Raw genomic sequence first — 23527 nt, 5'->3', positions numbered from 1 at the left:
CTTCTACCTCTCCCTGGACCATGACCACACCACTGAACATCAAGCCATTGTTTCCAAGACTATCACTGACCTCATCTCCTCTGGAGATCTTCCTCCCACAGCTTCCAACCTGATAGTCGCCCAATCTTGGACGGCCCGCTTCTACCTCCTACCCAAAATCCACAAACAGGACTGTCCCGGCAGACCGATTGTGTCAGCCTGTTCCTGCCCCACAGAACTCATTTCTCGTTATCTTGACTCCCTTCTCTCTCCCCTTGTCCAGTCCCTTCCCACCTACATCAGTGATTCCTCTGACACCTTACCTCACATCAACAATTTCCAGTTCCCTGGCCCCAACCGCCTCCTCTTCACCATGGACGTCCAATCCCTCTATACCTCCATCCCCCACCAGGATGGTCTGAGGGCCCCTAGCTTCTTCCTTGAACAGAGGCCTGAACAATCCCCATCCACCACTACTCCTCCATCTGGCTGAACTTGTTCTCACACTGAACAATTTCTCCTTCAACTCCTCTCACTTCCTCCAAATAAAAGGTTTAGCTATTGGTACCCGCATGAGCCCCAGCTATGCCTGTCTCTTTATGGGGTATGTGGAACATTCCTCGTTCCAGTCCTACTCTGGGCCCCTCCCACAACTCTTTCTCCGGTACATCGATGATTACTTCGGTGCTGCTTCATGCTCACATCTGGACCTGGAAAAATTTATTAATTTTGCTTCCAATCTCCACCCCTCCATCATTTTCACATGGTCCATCTCTGACACTTCCCTTCCCTTCCTTGACCTCTCTGTCTCAATTTCTGGTGATAGACTGTCCACCAATATCCATTAAAAGCCTACCGACTCCCATAGCTACCTCGACTACAGCTCCTCACACCCCACTTCCTGTAAGGACTCCATCCCATTCTCTCAGTTCCTTCGCCTCCATTGCATCTGTTCTGATGATGCTACCTTCAAAAACAGTTCCTCTGACACGTCCTCCTTCTTCCTTACCTGAGGTTTTCCACCCACGGTCGTTGACAGGGCCCTCAAACGTGTCCAGCCCATTTCCCGTGCATCCGCCCTCATGCCTTCTCCTCCCTGCCAGAAACATGATAGGGTCCCCCTTGTCCTCACTTATCACCCCACCAGCCTCCGCATTCAAAGGATCATCCTCCGCCATTTCCGCCAACTCCAGCATGATGCCACCACCAAACACATCTTCCCTTCATCCCCCCGGCGGCATTCTGTAGGGATCGTTCCCTCTGGGACACCCTGGTCCACTCCTCCATCACCCCCTACTCCTCAACCCCCACGCATATGCAAAAGATGCAACACCTGCCCCTTCACTTCCTCTCTCCTCACCGCCCAAGGGCCCAAACACTCCTTTCAAGTGAAGCAGCATTTCACTTGCATTTCCCCCAACTTAGTCTACTGCATTCGTTGCTCCCATTGCGGTCTCCTCTACATTGGAGAGACCAAACGCAAACTGGGCGACCGCTTTGCAGAACACTTTCACAAGAATGTCCACAAGAATGACCCAAACCTCCCTGTCGCTTGCCATTTTAATACTCCACCCTGCTCTCTTGCCCACATGTCTGTCCTTGGCTTGCTGTATTGTTCCAGTGAAGCTCAACCCAAACTGGAGGAACAGCACCTCATCTTCCGACTAGGCACTTTACAGCCTTCCGGACTGAATATTGAATTCAACAACTTTAGATCTTGAACTCCCTCCCCCATCCCCACCCCCTTTCCGTTTCTTCCCCCTCCCTATTGTTTTTTCCAATAATTTATGTAGATTTTTCTTTTCCCACCTATTTCCATTATTTTTAAATATTTACCTTTTATGCCCTGTTATTCTTATTTCACCCTACACCCACTAGAGCTGTACCTTGTGTGTCCTGCCATCCTTTCTTAATTAGCACATTCAACACCTCTTTGTTCTTTTGTCTGTGACATCTTTTGATTATCTGCTCCTATCACTGCCTGCTTGTCCCTACAACCATCCCCACCCCCTTCTCTCTCTCCCCCCCGCCCCCCAACACCCCCACCTTAAACCAGCTTATATTTCATCCCTCTCCTATTTTTACTCAGTTCTGTTGAAGGGTCATGAGGACTCGAAATGTCAACTTTGTTCTGCTCAGCCGATGCTGCCAGACCTGCTGAGTTTTTCCAGGTAATTCTGTTTTTGTTCTCAATTTGCATGTATGTACTTTCAGTTGAAGTCATCAGATAATGCTCAGGAGTGAGAATCCTAGAAGATTATCCCTCTCTCATGCCCTAGTGCTCAGACTAAGTGGAACAGAGCAACTGCTGTCCTGGCTGGCAGCACAGACTGCCTTCTCTGGTCTGTATACTAGCAGTGCATTTCCTATTGAGTTTATGCACTTAGGCAGTAATCTGATTTTACTCTATAAACACTGATCCCACATTTGTAACAGGGAGTCTGGTGTAAACATAGGAAGATAGGAACAGGAGTAGACCATTCAGCTCCTTGAGCCTATTCAATGAGATCATGGCTGATCTGTATCCTAATCCCATATCGCTTCATAACCTTAGCAAGGAAAAAAAATCTGTAAATCTCAGAATTAGAATCAATTATTAATTGAGTGAGCATCTACTGCTTTTTATGGGAGACAGTTCCATACTTTTATAACCCTTTGCCTGAAGAAATAGTTCCTAACTTCGCTGCCGAAATGGCCTGGCTCTCATTTTAAGCTGGTGTCCCTTTGTCCTAGACTCCCCCCACCGGCAGGTTAAGTTTCTCTCCATTTACCCCATCAATTCCTTTCAAAATCTTAAAAAGCTCTATCAAATCATCCCTTAACATTCTATTTTCCAGGAAATACAAGCTTAGTTTATGTAATCTCGTTTCGTAATTTAACCCTTGGAGCTCTGTTGAGTCCTAGTGAATCTGTGCTGCACTCCTTCCAAGATCAACATATCCTTTCTAAGGTGCTGTACCTGGATCTGTAAACAGTACTCCAGAGAAGGGGGTTGGAGAAATGGTGGGAGGACAATGTTGTAATGCTATCACTGACACATACTTCCTTCTAAGGTGACTCTGCACTGGGAGTGTAGGATCCTGTAAACACAAGGGATGCGCTATCAATAGGAAAATAGGGAAAAAAATAGATAAATTGGACCAATTAAATGGGAAGAAAGGAATAATAAGTGAATGAAAAGAAACAAAAGAAAAGAAAAAAAAATTTAAAAGCGTCGAGAGAAATGAAGCATTGAATGTGTATTGTGAAATCCGTGACTAGGGGCAATAAATACAATAGTCACTCATCAATCAAAAAAGGAATTCAAGAGAAATTCTCACCATTGTGAACCCTTTTGAAAAAGAAAGATCTCCAGATGTGGCTATTGTCAACTGCTTCAATGCTCCCCCATTGAATGTATCAACTTGAACAAAGGTGCAGTTTCACCAATGCTGCCAGTCCATCAGTGCCTTGTCCAACTGCCAGTTCATAACTTGATGGGCCGAACATAACAACAAAGTCTCATATTAGGAAAGAAGGCTGAAGGATGACCTAACAGACGTCTTTAAAATTGTGAAAGGTTTTGATTGTGTAGATGTAAAGAGAATGTTTTCACTTGTGGGGAAGAGCAAAACTAGAGGCCATCAATATAAGATAGTCAGCAAGAAATCACTTCTTTACTCAGAGAATGATGAGAACTTGGAACTTGCTACCATTGGGAGTGGCTCAGGAAAATAGCATAGATGTGTTTAAGGGGAAGTAGATAATTACTTGAGGGAAACAGTAATATATATTGATAGATTGAGAGGAAAGTGAGTGGGAGGTAGCTCTTGTGGAACATAAGCACCAGCACAGACCCGTTGGGCTGAATGGCCTGTTTCTGTGCTGTAAAATGCTATATAATTCTATAAATATTAAGTGGGAGAGCAAACCAACAGAACTGGGCTGATACAAAACCCAACAGGAACAGAGTCTGACCAAAAACTTAAAGGGAACAAGACAGAGACCTGTGAAAACTAAGCAATGCTAAGAAGTTTTCGACAGGCAATCGATGAAAAATCATCTCTCTTGAGGACACTTTATTGACAAGACATGTTTGAAAAGAAGAACAGGAGTAAAACTGAAATTTTTGATGTCATTTGGAAGGATAGTAAAAGAAAAAAAATCAACACTTGGAAAAAATAACCCGTATTGACAAGGCTTTAACTGCAAAGGCGAAATAAAATGAAGAGAGATCTGTGGGCCAAAATGGCATACTTGCACAGGGAAACAAAAAGACAGTGAGAAATGTGTGACATGCAAAGGTTGGTTGAAAATAAGAAATAAAAGTGCTAAAACACTGCAATAGAGATATGGATTATAAGCAGCACCGAGCAGGTTTTAGCTACATGGTCAGTCAATGGTTTGGAGGAGTGAAGGAGAAATTGCAGTACAAATAAAAAGGAATAAATGCTGGAAATAAAGAGCAAGCCAGGTAGCAATTGTGAAGAGAAGAGACAGAAAAATATCTCAGTAACCTTCACCATCCATACAATCCTCCAAGGATGAGTTCCTCCAATTCTGGCCTCTTGTACATCCCTGAAATCTTTCTTCCCTGGTTGTATGTTCAGCTGTCTAGGCCCTAAGCCCTGGAATTTCCTTCCTAAATTTTTCAACCTCCCCATTTCTCTTATGTTCCTTTAAGAGGCTCTTTGGCACCCACTTCTTTGACCACTTCTCCTAATCTTTCTTTGTTGACACAGTGTCAGCCTGATAATGCTCCTGTGAAATGCCTTTGGCATGTTTTACTATGTTAAAGGCGCTATATACATATTTATTTTCATTCACAGGATGTGGGCATTGCTGGAAAGGCCAGCATTTATTGCCCATCCCTTAGCTATTTTCCCTTGAAGAGGTAGTGGTGAGCCGTCACCTTGAACCGCTACAGTCTGTGTGTTGAAGGCACTCCCACAGTGTGTCGAGTAGGAATCTCCAGGATTTTATCCCAACGACAATGAAGGAAGGGCATTATATTTCAAAGCCAGGATGGTGTGTGCTTTGGAGGGGAACTTGTAGTTGGTGGTGAACACCCTCAACAGAAGAGAACTAGGTGAATCCAAGGAAGGGGTGAAATATAAGTTGGTTTAAGGTGTGTGTGGGGGGGTTTGGATGGGGGGAGAGAAGTGGAGGGGGTGGTGTGGTTGTAGGGACAAACAAGCAGTGATAGAAAACAATGAAGGAAGGGCATTATATTTCAAAGTCAAGATGGTGTGTGCTTTGGAGGGGAACTTGTTGGTGGTGGTGAACACCCTCAACAGAAGAGAACTAGGTGAATCCAAGGAAGGGGTGAAATATAAGCTGGTTTAAGGTGTGTTTCGGGGGGGTTTGGGTGGGGGGAGAGAAGTGGAGGGGGATGGTGTGGTTGTAGGGACAAACAAACAGTGATAGAAGCAGATCATCAAATGTTGTCAGTGACATCTTTTGATGATCTGCTTCTTTCACTGCTTGTTTGTCCCTACAACCACACCACCCCCCCTCCACTTCTCTCCCCCCACCCAACCCCCCCAACACACACCTTAAACCAGCTTATATTTCACCCCTTCCTTGGATTCACCTAGTTCTGTTGAAGGGTCATGGGGACTCGAAACGTCAACTCTTTTCTTCTCCGCCGATGATGCCAGACCTGCTGAGTTTTTCCAGGTAATTCTGTTTTTGTTTTGAATTTCCAGCATCCGCAGTTTTTTTCTTTTTAACCCTCAACAGAAACTTGCTGAATTGCGTCTTCTTGCTATAGACTCTGTGTTCACAGTGAACAAGCCAGCTCCATGGAAGCTGTGACTTGGCCAGCCTAGGAATAAGCTGAAGCTATGTGACCCGTGGTGGAAACACTACAACCAGGCACACTATATACTTGGCATTGCTATAAGCTGTATTTCCTGTTATTTCCTTTCTTTAACCATGATCCTCAGTGTAACTAAGGTTGGGTTTTGAATCTAGTTCTTAATGGGTGTAGCACAGGCATCCATTATTTGCATTACCTAGAAGTCACACATTATATACCCTCAAAGAGATGAGAGGATAATTGATGTTGGGAATGTTACACTGGTGAATCAAAGATTAACAGCACAGCAGATGGACATTGAGTTTGGCTGGAGCCCTTTTCCTTGCATCCTTCTATATTTTTCCTCTTCAAATGTTAATCCAATTATGTTTTAATTGATGTTTAACTCTACCTCATTAGAAACTGTTGTTAAAGCTGTGTGAAAAAAATAGCTTTTATGTTTTGGGGTTGTTGGTTGCATGGCCCAGAGCTGGGGCAGGGCAATATTCAGAGTGTGTCAGTCTGTTCTAGGACATTCCGTAAACCTAATATAGGAGGAATTCAATATTCACAAAATTTGGAAAATCCAAATCTAAGGCATTCCAGTTGAGTGTTTACAAAGACTATAACACAGCCTCATTGAAAATTCATAAGTATAAATCACAAATATTGAACAGTGATAGTGACAAAATAATGAGATAGAACAGTAATGGTGTCCTTTATAAAAGGACAAAGTACCTGAATAGTTTAATGAGAGGTCAAATACGCATTCATTGTCCATATTTTCACAGACGACTTTCTGGAGCTCGACATGTATTATTTTAATTAGCTCTCCTGTTGACAAACAGCATTCGTTTCCTGATATTTCATAGACTGACCCTGTGGAAGACAAACAGCACTCCATGAAAAAGGGAAATCAGTGATGCTTGAGAGTGTAACAGTTAGAAACATTTCCAGTACAGGGAGTTTTGCCCAAAGCATCATGAGGTGGACTTGCCTAAACAGTATCACACCATTCACCTGCCAGATTTAGTTTGAGGTGGGAGGCCCTGTGATTACTAGTTCATTTGAAAATGTGTCTTTCAACCAAATGAGTTTAAGAAGCATTGCATTCGAAGACAGCATTCAAGAAATTTAAACCTTTCCTGATCTGTACATTTTTGGCCATATTTTTTTTGTCATCTTGAAGGACCTTTCATCGAAACTGTTTCACAACATCTTGAAAATTTGCCAAAAGTGCAGCAACAACATGCAACATCATGCTGTTCTCCATTCTCACTGCATATATCTGGTGGGTCAGTCAAAGGGTATCAAGGCGTGTTTAAATTCTGTGAAATATGTTTGTAGCATCATGGGACTTAACCTTTGTTTAACTGTGGAGGAGGCTGATCCATCAGGGCAGACTGTTTGTGGATGTGTTGCTAATGTGTACATTTGCTTTGTTGGCAGCCTATCCTGTTTTGACAGGTTTTTGCATGAGAATTTTTTTGAAGTTGGCTTAAGTCCAAAAATGGACAGTGGGAATGAGAAAGAAGGTAAGTGACAAGTTTAACATTCTAATTTCTAAAGGAAATAGATTTAAGGTAAGGGGCAGGAGGTTTAGAGGGGATGTGAGGAAGAATTTTTTCACCCAGAGGGCAATGGGAATCTGGAACTCACTACCTGAAAGGGTGGTAGAGGCAGAAACCCTCATAACATTTAAGAAGTATTTGTATGTGCACTTGCGATGCCATGGCATACAAGGCTATAGGCCCAGTGCTAGAAAATGGGATAGAATTACTTGCTTGACCAGCACAGACTCGATGGGCCGAAGGGCCTTTTTATGTGCTATAGACCTCTATGATTCTATGAAATGTATAAGGGTGAGAAACTGGATTGTTCAGATTAGCTTAGGTAGAAAACATAAGGTTCAAAAAGAGGACAGAAGCAAGATTGCTTGAGAAAAGGACAACAGACAAGCAAAATCATTTACCTAACATTTTAAACAGAAATAGTCATTTGGTGGTACAGAACTTGAGTATTGTTGAAAAAGAGTAATGTTGTTGAAGCTTTACATCTTGCATTCATCAGGACAGATTCGCAAGCATGTCAATTATAAAGGGAACAACAATTTATACTGCATGAGAAGAGAGCGCTGATCGGTTGGCAAGTGGACTCTGATTGGTAGAGGCATTGCCATGGAGAATGCACCAGGGATTAGTTAACTGCCAAGCTTTGTTTAAATTCAAACCAGGCAGGTCGACTTCGATTGGTCAAGGCATTGCCATGGGGAATGAACCAGGGAATGGTTGTCTCCCAAGCTTTTGTTGAGTTGAAAAAGACGCAATTAGTGGACATGTTCCTTCCCTCTGCAAAGGACAGGGCCCTGTGTGTGAATATATGTACTTGCTAGCACTGTGAGCCCGACTGATAATCTTAAATTGGTTGTCAGTGTAATTCTTTGCGTTCTTAGCATGCCCCTAGCCAAGCTGTTCCAGTACAGCTACAACACCGCTATGTGGAAAACTGCCCAGGTATGTACTGTACACAAAAAGCAGAACAAACCCAACCCGGCCAATTACCGCTCCATCAGTCTACTCTCCATCATCAGAAAAGTAATAGAAGCAGTCATCAACAGTGCTGTCAAGTGGCACTTGCTTAGCAATAACCTGCTCACTGACGCCCAGTTTAGGTTTCGCCAGGGCCACTTAGCTCCTGACCTCATTACAGCCTTGGTTCAAACATGGACCAAAGAGCTGAACTCCCGAGGTGAACTGAGAGTGACTGCCCTTGACATCAAGACTGCATGTGACAGAGAGTGGCATGAAAGAGCCCGGGCAAAACTGGAGTCAGTGGGAATCAGGGGGATAACTTTCCACTGTTTGGAGTCACACCTAGCACAAAGGAAGATGGTTGTGGTTGTTGGAGGTCAGTCATCTCAGCTCCAGGACATAACCGCTGAAGTTCCTCAGGGTAGTGTCCTTGGCCCAACCATCTTCAGCTGCTTCATCAATGACCTTCCTTCCATCATAAGGTCAGAAGTGGAGATGTTTGCTGATGATTGCACTTTGTTCAGCACCATTCGCGACTCCTCAGATACTGATGCAGTCCATGTCCAAATGCTCAAGAACTGGATAATATCCAGGCTTGGGCTGACAAGTAGCAAGTAACATTTGTGACACACAAGTGTCAGACAATGATCATCTCCAACAAGAGAGAATCCAACCACCGTCCCTTGATGTTCAATAGCATTACCATCACTGAATCCTCCACTATCAACATCCTGGGTGCTGACATTGACCATAAACTGAACTGGACTAGCCATGTAAATACTGTGGCTACAAGAGCAGGTCAAAAGCTAGGAATCGTGCAACGAGTAACCGGCCTCCTGGCTCCCCAAAGCCTGTCCATCTACAAGGCACAAGTCAGAAGTGTGATGGAATATGCCCCACTTGCCTGGATGAGTGCAGATCCCACAACACTCAAGAAGCTTGACACCATCCAGGACAAAGCAGCCCACTTGATTGGCACCCCATCCACAAACATTCACTCGTTCCACCACCAATGCACAGTAGCAGCAGTGTGTACTATCTACAAGATGCAGGAATTCTGCAGGAATTCACCTAGGCTCCTTCAACAGTACCTTCCAAACTCACGATCACTACCATCTAAAAGTACAAGGGCAGCAGATAGATGGGAGCACCACCACCTGGAAGATGCCCCCCCAAAGTCACTCACCATCCTGACTTGGAAATATATTGTTGTTCCTTCACTGTCTCTGGGTCAAAATCCTGGAACTTCCTTCCTAACAGCTCTGTGGGTGTACCTACACCACATGAACTGCAGCAATTCAAGAAAACAGCTCACCACCAACTTCTCATGAGCAACTAGGGATGGGCAATAAATGCTGGCCCAGCCAGTGAAGCCCACATCCCATGAATGAATAAAAAAAAAGAAATCAGGATTGTTTAGCATGTGTTGTCCAATCGTGCAACCACATCTAATGTTGGACACAATGGGTGGAATTTTCTGCTCCCGTTGGTGGCAGGCTTGTTTGGTGGCTTAACCAGACAACATGATGAGAAGGTCAAAAATTGGCTTTACGCCATCATGAAACCAGTTTGCGATCGTCTGCTCCATCCATCAATGGCAGGGCCGCATTTACCACCGCCGCACATCAGAGACTTAATTTCAATACTTTAGCATCTTATTTTAAGCCCTGCTCATCAGCTGGATCACCTGGGCATGTTGGTGTGATTCCACACCAATGTGTTTCTTAACTGTACATAAGCGACGTGCACCTAGCGAGCTGCACATTGCTCAGGATTTCAAGGTTTGTTTGCCTACCTTTCTTCAGGCAGCACTCACAGCCATCAGCACCAGGCTTCGCAGGGAGCTCCACGTCACCTTTAGGGGGTCTCACTGACAGGTCTCTATCTACCAGACCAGCTGTAAGGTGGGGGTGGCTCTTAAATAGCTGCAGGGCTATGACCTGCTTGGGGAAGGAGGAGAAATGGCCTCAGGCAAGGGAAGAGGCTGCAGGAAGAGGTTTTACTCAGGAAGGGGGGTATCCCAGGGTGTGTGTGTGGGGGCACATGATGATCTGTGCAAGTGGCCTCAAAATGGTGAGGGCTGAGGAGGCAGTCTCCAGAAGAGATGAGGCTAGATGGAGATGTGAGATTGTGAGTAGTGATGTCCCTTGAGCTAGCAGTGAGACGCCAGTGAATGTGTGATGGGCTTGTGAGTGTGTGAGTTTAGAGTGATGAAATGGTTGCCTTACCCTGGCAGCACGGATGAGATCATTCATCCTCTTTCTGCACTGCATGGCCAACCTCTTCTGTGCAGCGTTGGCAGTGACCACCTCTGCCACCACCTGCCAAGCCGGAATGGTGAGATTGTCGGACCTCCTGTGGCTAGACCGGGAGTGGAGGACATCACGGCAGGCCTCCAAAAGACATTCCAGTATCAGGTCACTGAATTGTTCTTGGCTTTCAGGGCCATGTTTTCACTGGAGCAGTCCTGGACTGCAAACATTGACAACTGTGTGCATGGTTACTGCTTAGATATGGCATCTGGAGTGAGGAAATGGTGAGGTAATGGCATGGCGGGCGATTCAGAGGCCACCTGCCAGCGAGGCGGCATGTTTCTTGTGGCTGCATAATTAATGAGGTCGGAAGCGGACGATACAGATGATTCCATCCCATGTTTTGAGTTTTGCAAGCATGGGCTTGTTTTGTACTGTTATAATCCCAACTGATGTTACTACTGGACAAGCCAGATCACAGGGTAGATCCTGGCTTGATAGATTCCAGCTTTTATTTCTTGTTTAGAAAAGAGGAGGGCGGCTACTGAACAGAGTTACTGATGAGCTTTTAACAAATAATAAAATATTTATATAACAAGATAAACTGAATTATATTACAATATTCCTTCACCCACAACGGTAACTTTATAGATATATACAGATTCGTAAGGGTAACACAAGTTGTAAAAGCTGTCTTATACTCTAATGTTCACACTAAGTACACAGTCCATGTAAACCAATAGGCGACCTGTGGTCAGGCACACCACACTGTAAAGAACATATCTTTTTATTTCTGTTGAACTGTTGTAAAGAAATATATTTTTATTTCTGTTGGACTGTGGATTAAAATTACAATGGCTATGGTTTAAAGGACATGTCTACTGGAACAAGGTGAAGGATCTATAAAGTGTTGCTAGCCTGGAACAGAGTGTGCCATGAAAGACAGGATGGTGCTGAGGAGGAGTCCGGCCTAACAGGGAACTGCCTGGCAACAACATTTTAATTGGCTCCTAACCAGGTGACCAGGGTTTGTGTGAGAGCTGTGCAGCAGAAAAATAAGCTCCTAGCCTGAAAAGAGATAAGACCTAAAACCTCTTGCTCCTATGTGTGTAAGATTCCAGTAATTCTACAATAATAGCTGGCTGTTTTTTTTTCTCATACTTCTATAACCTGCTCTCTCTCTGAGAAGCCCCTGTCAGCAGGAAAAGGGGAAAGGCACCATTAGAGACATTGAAAAGCAAGTGCTCAAGCAGTGAACTAAAGACTGAAAGTACTGGGAAGACCACCTCATGTCATCAACAAAGAACTGAAAGGAAATTGGAAGACACCGATCAAAATCAGCCCATCGAATTCTGTACTCCTGACTGGTGCTATTGAGTTGTTTTATCCCACCCTTAAAATCCATGTTTTTGTGTGTCTTATGAGTCTTTTATGTGTGTATAGGAATTTGGGAAGAGGTATAGTTTAGGTTACAGAGTTAGAAATTAGCAGTTCATATTTCTTTCTTTTGCCACTGGTTAAAGACAGTTTGTTCGATAAACAGTTATTTACTTATTAAGTTTACAAACCTGGAGCTCGTATTTTGTTAACCTAAATTAAACAATTATGTGGGTTGATCAAACTTTTCACATTTGTCACAGCTCGGGGAGCAGCGGGGCTCAATATTGCAGCGCACTATTCCCAGTGAGTTGTGACAAAACTTGGAGGCTCGTCCCGAGATATTTTGGGACAAAAGACTCCGACAATTTGGGTTAAATTCAGTTAGTACTAAAAGCTAAAAGGAAACAGCAGGTTTGTACTATCAAAAATAAGATGGTGCTGGAAACTGCTAAAGCTTTCCTGCAAGTGGAAGAGATGTCTCCCTGTCGATTTTACAAGGAATCCCTAAAGCCAGGTTAATTGAATTGACAAGTAAATTATGAGTAGGATTGCCTGTCAAAACTAGGAAGGCAGAGATAATCAAAGAGATTGAACAGCATTTAAAACTGGAAGGGATACCTCAGAGATCAAGTTCTCCACGTGGTGATTCATTGGAATGGGCTCAAATTCAGTTGCAAATAAAAAAATTGGAACTAGAGGCAGCAGAAAAGGAAAGATAAAAGGCATTCCAAAGGGAACAGGGAGAAAGGCAGGAGAATGAGAGAAAACAAGAAATGGAAATGTGAAAACTTGATCTCCAGAGGGAATTAGAAATGGCGAGGTTAGAAAAGGAGGAAAGATAAAAGGAGAGAGACAGAGAATTCCAGTTTAGAGTACTAGCAATTAAAAAGGAGACACCAGTAGGCGAGGCAGGACTTATTTCCAGATCAGAACCCAGCGGGGAGATGTTTAAATTTATGCAAACCCTTCCAAAGTTTGAGGAAAGGGATGTTGAAGCATTCATTATTTCATTTGAGAAGATAGCTAAACAGATGAACTGGCCAAAGGAAAACTGGACATTGCCCATGCAGATCAAGTTGACAGGTAGAGCACAGGAAATTTATGCTTCACTGTCAGAGGTGGTTTCTAGGGATTATGATATGGTGAAATAGGCCATTTTGAGTGCATTTGAATTGGTCCCTGAAGCATACAGGCAGAAGTTTCAAAATTTAAGGAAACAGCACAGGCAAACATATTGAATTTGAAAGGGTTAAACAAAGTAGTTTGACAGATGAATATAAGCATTAGGAGCTGAAACTTCCTATGAAGTTCTCAGAGAGACCATTCCCTTGGAAGAATTTAAAAACTCCCTACCTTCTGTAATAAGAACCCATGTTGAAGACCAAAGGGTTGCAACTGCTTGACAGGCAGCAGTAATGGCTGACGAATTTTGAGCTGATCCATGAAACTAAACCCTTTTTCCATGACCGCCACAAATTGGAAAAGGATAGAAAGTGGGAGAGTGAAAAGAAGACAAGTAGCCAGGGTAAAGAATGGATAACTAGGAATATCTTGAGATCTCCTTCCCAGATCAGGAAAGAAGGTACTGAGGGTGAAACTCAAAAGGCCTAAGTGTTTCCATTGTAATAAAGTGGGACACATTCGTTCAGAATGCTGGAAATTGTGAGGGAAGCCCATGGGACTTATTGGAGTTTATAAAGAGTGAGTCTGAAAAGGGAACTCAAAAAGAAAATGCCACGAATCAAATTGTAGCTTTAACTACAAATAAGGGACTGGGGGTAACTACTGCTGTGAATGCAGGTGAAATGAATAAGGTAGGTGAGAGATATAAATGGTTTTTGTCTAAAGGAAAGATAACCCCTTTTTCATCAAATGATGCAGCTAAACCCATGACTATATTCAGGGACACAGGAGCTACTCAAAGGAGCTACTTTTGCTGCAGAATTACCTAGGTTTACCTCCAGAGAGTTCAATGAAAGCTAAAGTATTGGTAAACAGGATAAGTGGAGAGCATAACAAAAACAGAATTACCTGGAAAAACTCAGCAGGTCTGGCAGCATCGGCGGAGAAGAAAAGAGTTGACGTTTCGAGTCCTCATGACCCTTCGACAGAACTTGAGTTCGAGTCCAGGAAAGAGCTGAAATATAAGCTGGTTTAAGGTGTGTGTGTGGGGGGCGGAGAGATAGAGAGACAGAGAGGTGGAGGGGGTTGGTGTGGTTGTAGCGACAAACAAGCAGTGATAGAAGCAGATCATCAAAAGATGTCAACAACAATAGTACAATAGAACACATAGGTGTTAAAGTTAAAGTTGGTGATATTATCTAAACGAATGTGCTAATTAAGAATGGATGGTAGGGCACTCAAGGTATAGCTCTAGTGGGTTTTTTTTTTATATAATGGAAATAGGTGGGAAAATGAAAATCTTTATAATTTATTGGGAAAAAAAAAGGGGGAAACAGAAAGGGGGTGGGGATGGGGGAGGGGACTCACGACCTAAAGTTGTTGAATTCAATATTCAGTCCGGAAGGCTGTAAAGTCCCTAGTCGGAAGATGAGGTGTTGTTCCTCCAGTTTGCGTTGGGCTTCACTGGAACAATGCAGCAAGCCAAGGACAGACATGTGGGCAAGAGAGCAGGGTGGAGTGTTAAAATGGCAAGCGACAGGGAGGTTTGGGTCATTCTTGCGGACAGACCGCAGGTGTTCTGCAAAGCGGTCGCCCAGTTTACGTTTGGTCTCTCCAATGTAGAGGAGACCACATTGGGAGCAACGAATGCAGTAGACTAAGTTGGGGGAAATGCAAGTGAAATGCTGCTTCACTTGAAAGGAGTGTTTGGGTCCTTGGACGGTGAGGAGAGAGGAAGTGAAGGGGCAGGTGTTGCATCTTTTGCGTGGGCAAGGGGTTGTGCCATAGGAGGGGGTTGAGGAGTAGGGGGTGATGGAGGAGTGGACCAGGGTGTCCCGGAGGGAGCGATCCCTACGGAATGCCGATAAGGGGGGTGAAGGGAAGATGTGTTTGGTAGTGGCATCATGCTGGAGTTGGCGGAAATGGCGGAGGATGATCCTTTGAATGCGGAGGCTGGTGGGGTGATAAGTGAGGACAAGGGGGACCCTATCATGTTTCTGGGAGGGAGGAGAAGGAGTGAGGGCGGATGCGCGGGAGATGGGCCGGACACGGTTGAGGGCCCTGTCAACGACCGTGGGTGGAAAACCTCGGTTAAGGAAGAAGGAGGACATGTCAGAGGAACTGTTTTTGAATGTAGCATCATCGGAACAGATGCGACGGAGGCGAAGGAACTGAGAGAATGGGATGGAGTCCTTACAGGAAGTGGGGTGTGAGGAGCTGTAGTCGAGATAGCTGTGGGTGTCGGTGGGTTTGTAATGGATATTGGTGGACAGTCTATCACCAGAGATTGAGACAGAGAGGTCAAGGAAGGGAAGGGAAGTGTCAGAGATGGACCACGTGAAAATGATGGAGGGGTGGAGATTGGAAGCAAAATTAATAAATTTTTCCAAGTCCTGACGAGAGCATGAAGCAGCACCGAAATAATCATCGATGTACCGGAGAAAGAGTTGTGGAAGGGGGCCGGAGTAGGACTGCAACAAGGAATGTTCCACATACCCCATAAAGAGACAGGCATAGCTGGGGCCCATGCGGGTACCCATAGCCACACCTTTTATTTGGAGGAAGTGAGAGGAGTTGAAGGAGAAATTGTTCAGCGTGAGAACAAGTTCAGCCAGACGGAGGAGAGTAGTGGTGGATGGGGATTGTTCGGGCCTCTGTTCGAGGAAGAAGCTAAGGGCCCTCAGACCATCCTGGTGGGGGATGGAGGTGTAGAGGGATTGGACGTCCATGGTGAAGAGGAAGCGGTAGGGGCCAGGGAACTGGAAATTGTTGATGTGACGTAAGGTGTCAGAGGAATCACGGATGTAGGTGGGAAGGGACTGGACAAGGGGAGAGAGAAGGGAGTCAAGATAACGAGAAATGAGTTCTGTGGGGCAGGAGCAAGCTGAGACGATCGGTCTACCGGGGCAGTTCTGTTTGTGGATTTTGGGTAGGAGATAGAAGCGGGCCGTCCGAGGTTGGGCAACTATCAGGCTGGAAGCTGTGGGAGGGAGATCCCCAGAGGAGATGAGGTCAGTGACAGTCCTGGAAACAATGGCTTGATGTTCAGTGGTGGGGTCATGGTCCAGGGAGAGGTAGGAGGAAGTGTCTGCGAGTTGACGCTCAGCCTCCGCGTGGTAGAGGTCAGTGCGCCAGCCAACAACAGCACCACCCTTGTCAGCGGGTTTGATGACAATGTCAGGGTTGGACCTGAGAGAATGGAGTGCAGTAAGTTCAGAGAGAGACAGGTTAGAATGGGTGAGAGGAGCAGAGAAATTGAGACGACTAATGTCGCGCCGACAGTTCTCAATGAAAAGATCGAGAGAAGGTAAGAATCCAGAGGGAGGGGTCCAGGTGGAGGGAGAATATTGAAGATGGGTAAAAGGATCCGTTGAACTGGGAGAGGACTCCTGCCCAAAGAAGTGAGCCCGGAGACGAAGACGGCGGAAGAAGAGTTCAGTATCATGCCGAGCCCGAAATTCATTGAGGTGAGGGCGTAAGGGTATGAAACTAAGTCCTTTGCTGAGCACTGAACGTTCAGCATCGGAGAGGGGAAGGTCAGGGGGTATAGTGAATACACGGCTGGGGTTGGGATTGGAAGATGGGGTGGGGATGGAGGGACAGGCAGGGGTGGAGGGTCCTAGATGGGTGTTGGTGTCGATGAGTTGTTGGAGCTTGCGTTCCTTAGCACTTGAGAGAAAGAGAAAAAGTTTCTTGTTGAGGCGTCGGATGAGCCGAAGGATAAAATGAAACTGGGGGCACGCGCAGCTTTGAAAAAGGGTACGGCGGTGCTGCTGGAGGGAGAGGTCGAGTGTGTTCATATGGCGGCGCATGGCACTGAGAGTGGATTTCAGAATGTGACGGGAACAGCAGTCCGAGCAGTCCCGGAGATACCTGTAATCCTGGGTGGGTTCGAAACATGAGGGGTGGAATTTCAGTTGAAATCCATGTGGGGTAAGTCGGAGACGGAGACAGTCACTGAGAAAGGAGATATGGCTGTGAAAGCGGGTTTTAGTAAACACCTTGTCAAACACTAGGAGAGAAATGGAAAGCAATGAAGGTGAACAAGGCAACAGAGAAATCCGGAAATCTTGTCGCCACCGACACCCACAGCTATCTCGACTACAGCTCCTCACACCCCACTTCCTGTAAGGACTCCATCCCATTCTCTCAGTTCCTTCGCCTCCGTCGCATCTGTTCCGATGATGCTACATTCAAAAACAGTTCCTCTGACATGTCCTCCTTCTTCCTTAACCGAGGTTTTCCACCCACGGTCGTTGACAGGGCCCTCAACCGTGTCCGGCCCATCTCCCGCGCATCCGCCCTCACTCCTTCTCCTCCCTCCCAGAAACATGATAGGGTCCCCCTTGTCCTCACTTATCACCCCACCAGCCTCCGCATTCAAAGGATCATCCTCCGCCATTTCCGCCAACTCCAGCATGATGCCACTACCAAACACATCTTCCCTTCACCCCCCTTATCGGCATTCCGTAGGGATCGCTCCCTCCGGGACACCCTGGTCCACTCCTCCATCACCCCCTACTCCTCAACCCCCTCCTATGGCACAACCCCTTGCCCACGCAAAAGATGCAACACCTGCCCCTTCACTTCCTCTCTCCTCACCGTCCAAGGACCCAAACACTCCTTTCAAGTGAAGCAGCATTTCACTTGCATTTCCCCCAACTTAGTCTACTGCATTCGTTGCTCCCAATGTGGTCTCCTCTACATTGGAGAGACCAAACGTAAACTGGGCGACCGCTTTGCAGAACACCTGCGGTCTGTCCGCAAGAATGACCCAAACCTCCCTGTCGCTTGCCATTTTAACACTCCACCCTGCTCTCTTGCCCACATGTCTGTCCTTGGCTTGCTGCATTGTTCCAGTGAAGCCCAACGCAAACTGGAGGAACAACACCTCATCTTCCGACTAGGGACTTTACAGCCTTCCGGACTGAATATTGAATTCAACAACTTTAGGTCGTGAGTCCCCTCCCCCATCCCCACCCCCTTTCTGTTTTCCCTTTTTTTTTTTCCCAATAAATTATAAAGATTTTCCTTTTCCCACCTATTTCCATTATATAAAAAAAAAACCCACTAGAGCTATACCTTGAGTGCCCTACCATCCATTCTTAATTAGCACATTCGTTTAGATAATATCACCAACTTTAACTTTAACACCTATGTGTTCTATTGTACTATTGTTGTTGACATCTTTTGATGATCTGCTTCTATCACTGCTTGTTTGTCGCTACAACCACACCAACCCCCTCCACCTCTCTGTCTCTCTATCTCTCCGCCCCCCACACACACACCTTAAACCAGCTTATATTTCAGCTCTTTCCTGGACTCGAACTCAAGTTCTGTCGAAGGGTCATGAGGACTCGAAACGTCAACTCTTTTCTTCTCCGCCGATGCTGCCAGACCTGCTGAGTTTTTCCAGGTAATTCTGTTTTTGTTTTGGATTTCCAGCATCCGCAGTTTTTTTGTTTTTATTTAAGTGGAGAGCATATCCCGGTTCCATTGTACAAAGCACAATTGGAGTGTGATTTGTTGTCTGGATCGGCGGTTGTAGGAGTGTTTAAGAAATTACCCATGGATGGAGTTGATTTACTCCTGGGGAATAATTTGGCAGCAGTGAAGGTTATAGCTTTGCCTTTAATTACAGGAAGTCCCAGAGAGGCTAAAGAGATGGAGCAGTTACAAGAACAAGATCCTGGTATTTTTCCATTGTGTGTGGTGACCAGAGGAATGGCTAAACAAACTCCATCATCAGAGGTCAAAGTAATACCACGAGCAGATGTTAGAGTAGCTGAAACTTTATTTAAGGATGAGGATAATTCAAAGGAAGTGTTTGGCATGTCTTCACTAATTGATGCTCAGAAAGCAGATCCAGAGTTAAACAAGTTAGCACAGTCAGTTCACACTGAAGCTGAGGCGAAAGGAGTTCCAGAGTGCTATTATATTAAAAATGGGGCTCTGGTGAGGAAGTGGAGACACCCTCACAGACCTGCGGATGATGAATGGACGGTTGTTCATCAGATAGTGGTACCGCCCAAATATCGTAAGGAGATATTGCGAATAGTACGGAAAACCCAAGCATCGATAAACAGATATTTTACCTAGCCAAGACTTCATAAGGACATAGTGCAATTTTGTAAAATGTGTCCTACATGCCAAGTAGCAGGTAAACCTCAACAGGTAATCAAACAAGCACCTTTTAGAAGAACCATTCAGTTGTAGATTATCTAGTAAATTATCTAGGACCATAACCCAAAACGAAAGCAGGACATCAATACATCCTTACAATCATGGATATGACAACCTGATTTCCAGAAGCTGCACCTTTAAAGACAATTACAGCTAAGGTGGTAGTGGAAAAGTTAACTCAGTTTTTCACTCGTTATGGCCTACCAATTGAAATACAACCTGACCTGTCTAAAATTTTCCAGGGCATAATCAACCTATCACCCACAGACACAGAGAGCTTTAGAGTGATATCATCAGACTCTTAAAACCATGATTAAGACCTATTGCCATGAATATCCAAAGGATCGAGACAAAGGATTAGATTACTTACTATTTGCTACCAGAGATTCTCCAAATGAATCTATTGGATTTAGTCCATTTGAATTGATCTATGGTCATGAAATAAGAGGTCCATTAAAATTGATTAAGGAATAGTTCCTAAAGCAGAAAGAGGAATTCTTTATGTTGGATTACGTGTCCATGTTTCTAAAAAGATTCACAGGAGCATGTAAAGTAGCATGAGAGCATTTAAAAATTTTACAAGCCAGAATGAAAGAATTGGCAGACAAACATGATACAAATAGATCATTCCAAGCAGGAGGTTAATTATTGGTATTGTTGCCTTTGCAGGGGGAACCTACGAAAATGAAATTTGGTGGCCCCTACATGGTAGTTAGGAGGGCTAGCAAAGTGACTTACCTCATAGATATTCCTGAGCATAGGAAGAAGAAACAGTTATGTCACATAAACGTGTTGAAGCAACATCATTGCAGGGAAGATGGTAAGAAAGATCAAATGTGCCAGGTAGTAGGAGTAATGGAGGATGACAGAGACAATAAGAGTAAGGTAGAAGGAGAAGTAGACAGTGCACAAATCGAACCTCATACAATTTGATTAGCCAATATGACAATACTGGGACTGTTAGACACTGTTCTATTTAGAGGAAGGACCAAGGAAAGATCTAATAAGGTTACTTAGGAAGTATAAGGGAATTTGTAGGGATACACCTGGATGTACTACATTAGCCAAACATGATGTGAATGTAGGAGACTCAGTGCCGATAAAATGTCATGCTTATCGGCTGAGTACAGAGAAACAAGCTCAGAAACAAGGATCTGATATATGCTGGAAAATCAATTGATTGAGCCTAGCCAAAGCAGCTGCAGTTCACCAGCAGTGTTGTTTCCTAAGCTGGATGGATCAACTAGATTTTGTATAGACTACAGGAAAGTAAATGCAGTTACGAGGACAGACTCATATCCAATTCCTCGGTTAGAAGATTGCTTCAATAGGTTTGGCAGTGCCTCATTTCTGTCTAAAATTGATCTATTGAAGGGGTACTGGCAAGTGCCATTAACATCAAGGGCTAAAGAAATATCCGCCTTTGTTACACCAAGTGGATTGTATCAATGTCGAGTAATGACATTTGGGTTTAAAAACGCCCCAGCTACATTCCAGAGGCTTATGAGTCAAGCCATAGCTGAAGTACATAACTGTGTGGTTTATTTAGATGATGTCGTAACACTTTGGAAGAACATGTAAAGCAATTGCAGTTGGCTGGCTTAGTCATAAATCTGACCAAAAGTGAATTTGCAAAAGCAAGGGTAACTTACTTAGGTCACATCATAGAACAAGGGCAAATGTTGCCAAGAACAACAAAAGTGAATGATCTAATAGAATTCCCCATTCCTAAAACTAAACAAGAAATCATGATATTTTTAGGAATGTGTGGGTTTTATCATAAGTTTGTGCCTAACTTCAGCACAATAGCTGTATCTCTCACCAATTTGTTAAGAAAACGGTCAAAAGTGGCATGGTTAGTAGATGCCAAGCAGCCTTTGAAAAGCTGAAAGCAAACTTAATAAATTAACCATGGTGGGCACTCCTCACTTTACCAAATCTTTTAAAATGGCAATTGATGCTAGTGACTTGGGGTAGGTGAAGTCCTATAACAAGATGATAAATTTGGGATAGAGAAGTTGGTGGGGTACTTTTCCAAGAAACTAAATCATATCAGAGGAAGTACTCTACAGTGGAGAAAGAAACTCTAGCATTGTTGTTGTCCCTTCAACACTTTGAAGTTTATGTCCGACATGATAACAAAGAAACACTAATCTTTACATTGACCATAATCCGCTGGCTTTCATTGAAAAGTTTAAAACTCAAAACGCAAGACTGTTTAGGAGTCTATTGTTTCAACCATTCAATGTAAAGATTGTTCACATTGCTGGCAAAGATAATGCGACCTTGGATGCATGGTCCTGGGTGTAAAATACTGAAGTAAGTTAAAGTGGTAAGAAACGCTGAAGATTGTATAAGACTGTATAAGGGGGAAGGAAGGATGAATGGAAGTAAATCTCGTGTTTTATTGTCCATGTGTCACACACCTTGTGATGAACTGCATTTTTGAAATGGCGTTTCATCTCTTTTAAGGGCAGAGGCATGTAAAGAACATACCTTTTTTATTTCTGTTGGACTGTGGATTAAAATTACAATGGCAGCTGTTTGAAAGACATGTCTACTAAAACAGCATGAGGGATATATACAATGTTGCTGTCCTGGAACAGAGTGTGCCATGAAAAACAGGATGGTGCTGAGGAGGAGTCTGGTCTAACAGGGAACTGCCTGGCAACAGCATTTTAATTGGCTCCTAACCAGGTGACCAGGGTTTGTGTGAGAACAGTGCAGCAGAAAAATAAGCTCCTAGCCTGAAAAGAGATAAGACCTAAAACCTCTTTCTCCTATGTGTGTAAGATTCTAGTAATTCTACAATAATAGTTGCTGTTTTCTTTTTCTCTCATATCTCTGTAACCTGCTCTCTCAGAGGAAAAGGGGAAAATCACTGTTAGAGACATGGGGCTGAATTTTCCCCCCGTTGGGGGAGAGGGTTGTGTGGGGGCGGGCAGGAGCGAGCGTAAATCTGATTGGCACCCCCGATTGGGTGCATGCTGCTATTTTATATGGGCGGGCCAATTAAGGCCCCCCCAGTGTGACACACACCCGGAAGGGCTGAGCGCTCCCTGTACGGTCGGTGGAGGTGGTGGGGGGGGGGGGGGGAATTTCCTGAGAGGTTCCTTGTGCTCTTTCGCGCATGCGGGTGAAAAAGCGCGGAGATCTCCCTGTGGCATGGAGGTACCTCAGGGAGATTTGTTTCAGTGCTAAAGTTTCAAATAAAGGTTTGTAACACTTTTAAAACATGTCCCCTCATGTGACACTATCACATGAGCTGGGACACGTCGAAGAATAAAAATATAAATTTTGATTACATTTTAAAACACTTCATGAAACCTCATTCCGCCCGTGGATGAGGTTTCATGAAAAGCACGAAGGCCTCCTAGGCTCTTTGCCTGCCTGCCAACCTTAACATTGGACGGGCAGCATTCTTAACAGCTTTAATGACTTTCTTAATGGCCTTAATAGGCCTTTGACAGTTTGGCGGGTGCGCAGCTGACTTGGCTGCACGCCCGCCGAACTAACAATCTAAATGACCCGCAGTGATGTTGGGACGCCCGGCCGATGTTTCACGCGTCAACAAGCGGGCCTCCCCCTACTCTCGGCGATGGGAAAATTCTTCCCATTGAAAAGCAAGTGCTCAAGCAGTGAACTAAAGACTGAAAGTGCTGGGAAGACCACCTCGTGTCATCAGCAAAGAACTGAAAGGAATTTGGAAGACACCGATCAAAATCAACCCATCAAATCCATGCCACTGGTTAAAAACAATTTGTTCAATAAGCAGTTATTTACTTATTCTGTTTAATGATGAACATGAAGCCACTGTCGTTTGTCGTAATAACCCATCTGGTTCACTGGTCCTTTAGGGAAGGAAATCTGCTGTCCTTACCTGGTCTGGCCTACATGTGACTTCAGATCCACAGCAATATGGTTGACTCTCAAATGCCCTCTGGAATGGCCTAGCAAGCCACTCAGTTTTCAAGGGCAATTAGGGATGGGCAATAAATGCTGGCCTAGCCAGCGATGCCCACATCCCATGAGCGAGTAGTAAAAAAAAATTTACAAACCTGTTAATCTAAATTAAACAGTTAGGTGGTTTGATCAACCTTTTCACATTTGTCACAGCTCAGGGAGCAGTGGGGCTTGATATTGCAGCACACTATCCCTAGTGAGTCGTGACAATGCTCTGGAACCAAGCGACAGATGTCACTCCAAACAGATGCTCAGGATTTCTCATCAACTCCCCACATAAGCTTGTCACACTGTGAGCCAACCAGTCTCACTGAACTCTGTCTTTCATGTGGGGTTTT

General features: G+C 44.5%; 1 protein-coding gene across 2 annotated transcripts in view; it reads right to left on the bottom strand.

Moving 5' to 3' along the window:
• themis2 (thymocyte selection associated family member 2) overlaps positions 1 to 23527 on the bottom strand; it is a 104887-nt gene that overhangs the window by 55645 nt on the left and 25715 nt on the right. For both annotated transcript variants that reach the window (XM_041213740.1, XM_041213741.1), the window contains exon 2: positions 6497 to 6637. In XM_041213740.1, coding sequence (XP_041069674.1) covers positions 6497 to 6637 — 141 coding nt within the window. The remainder of the gene's footprint in view (positions 1 to 6496; positions 6638 to 23527) is intronic.

This window comes from Carcharodon carcharias, chromosome 19 (assembly GCF_017639515.1).
Source record: "Carcharodon carcharias isolate sCarCar2 chromosome 19, sCarCar2.pri, whole genome shotgun sequence".
In the NCBI taxonomy this organism is placed as follows: Eukaryota; Metazoa; Chordata; class Chondrichthyes; order Lamniformes; family Lamnidae; genus Carcharodon; species Carcharodon carcharias.
Note: the sequence above shows the minus strand (reverse complement) of the source record. Positions and strands in the feature narration are given on the sequence as shown.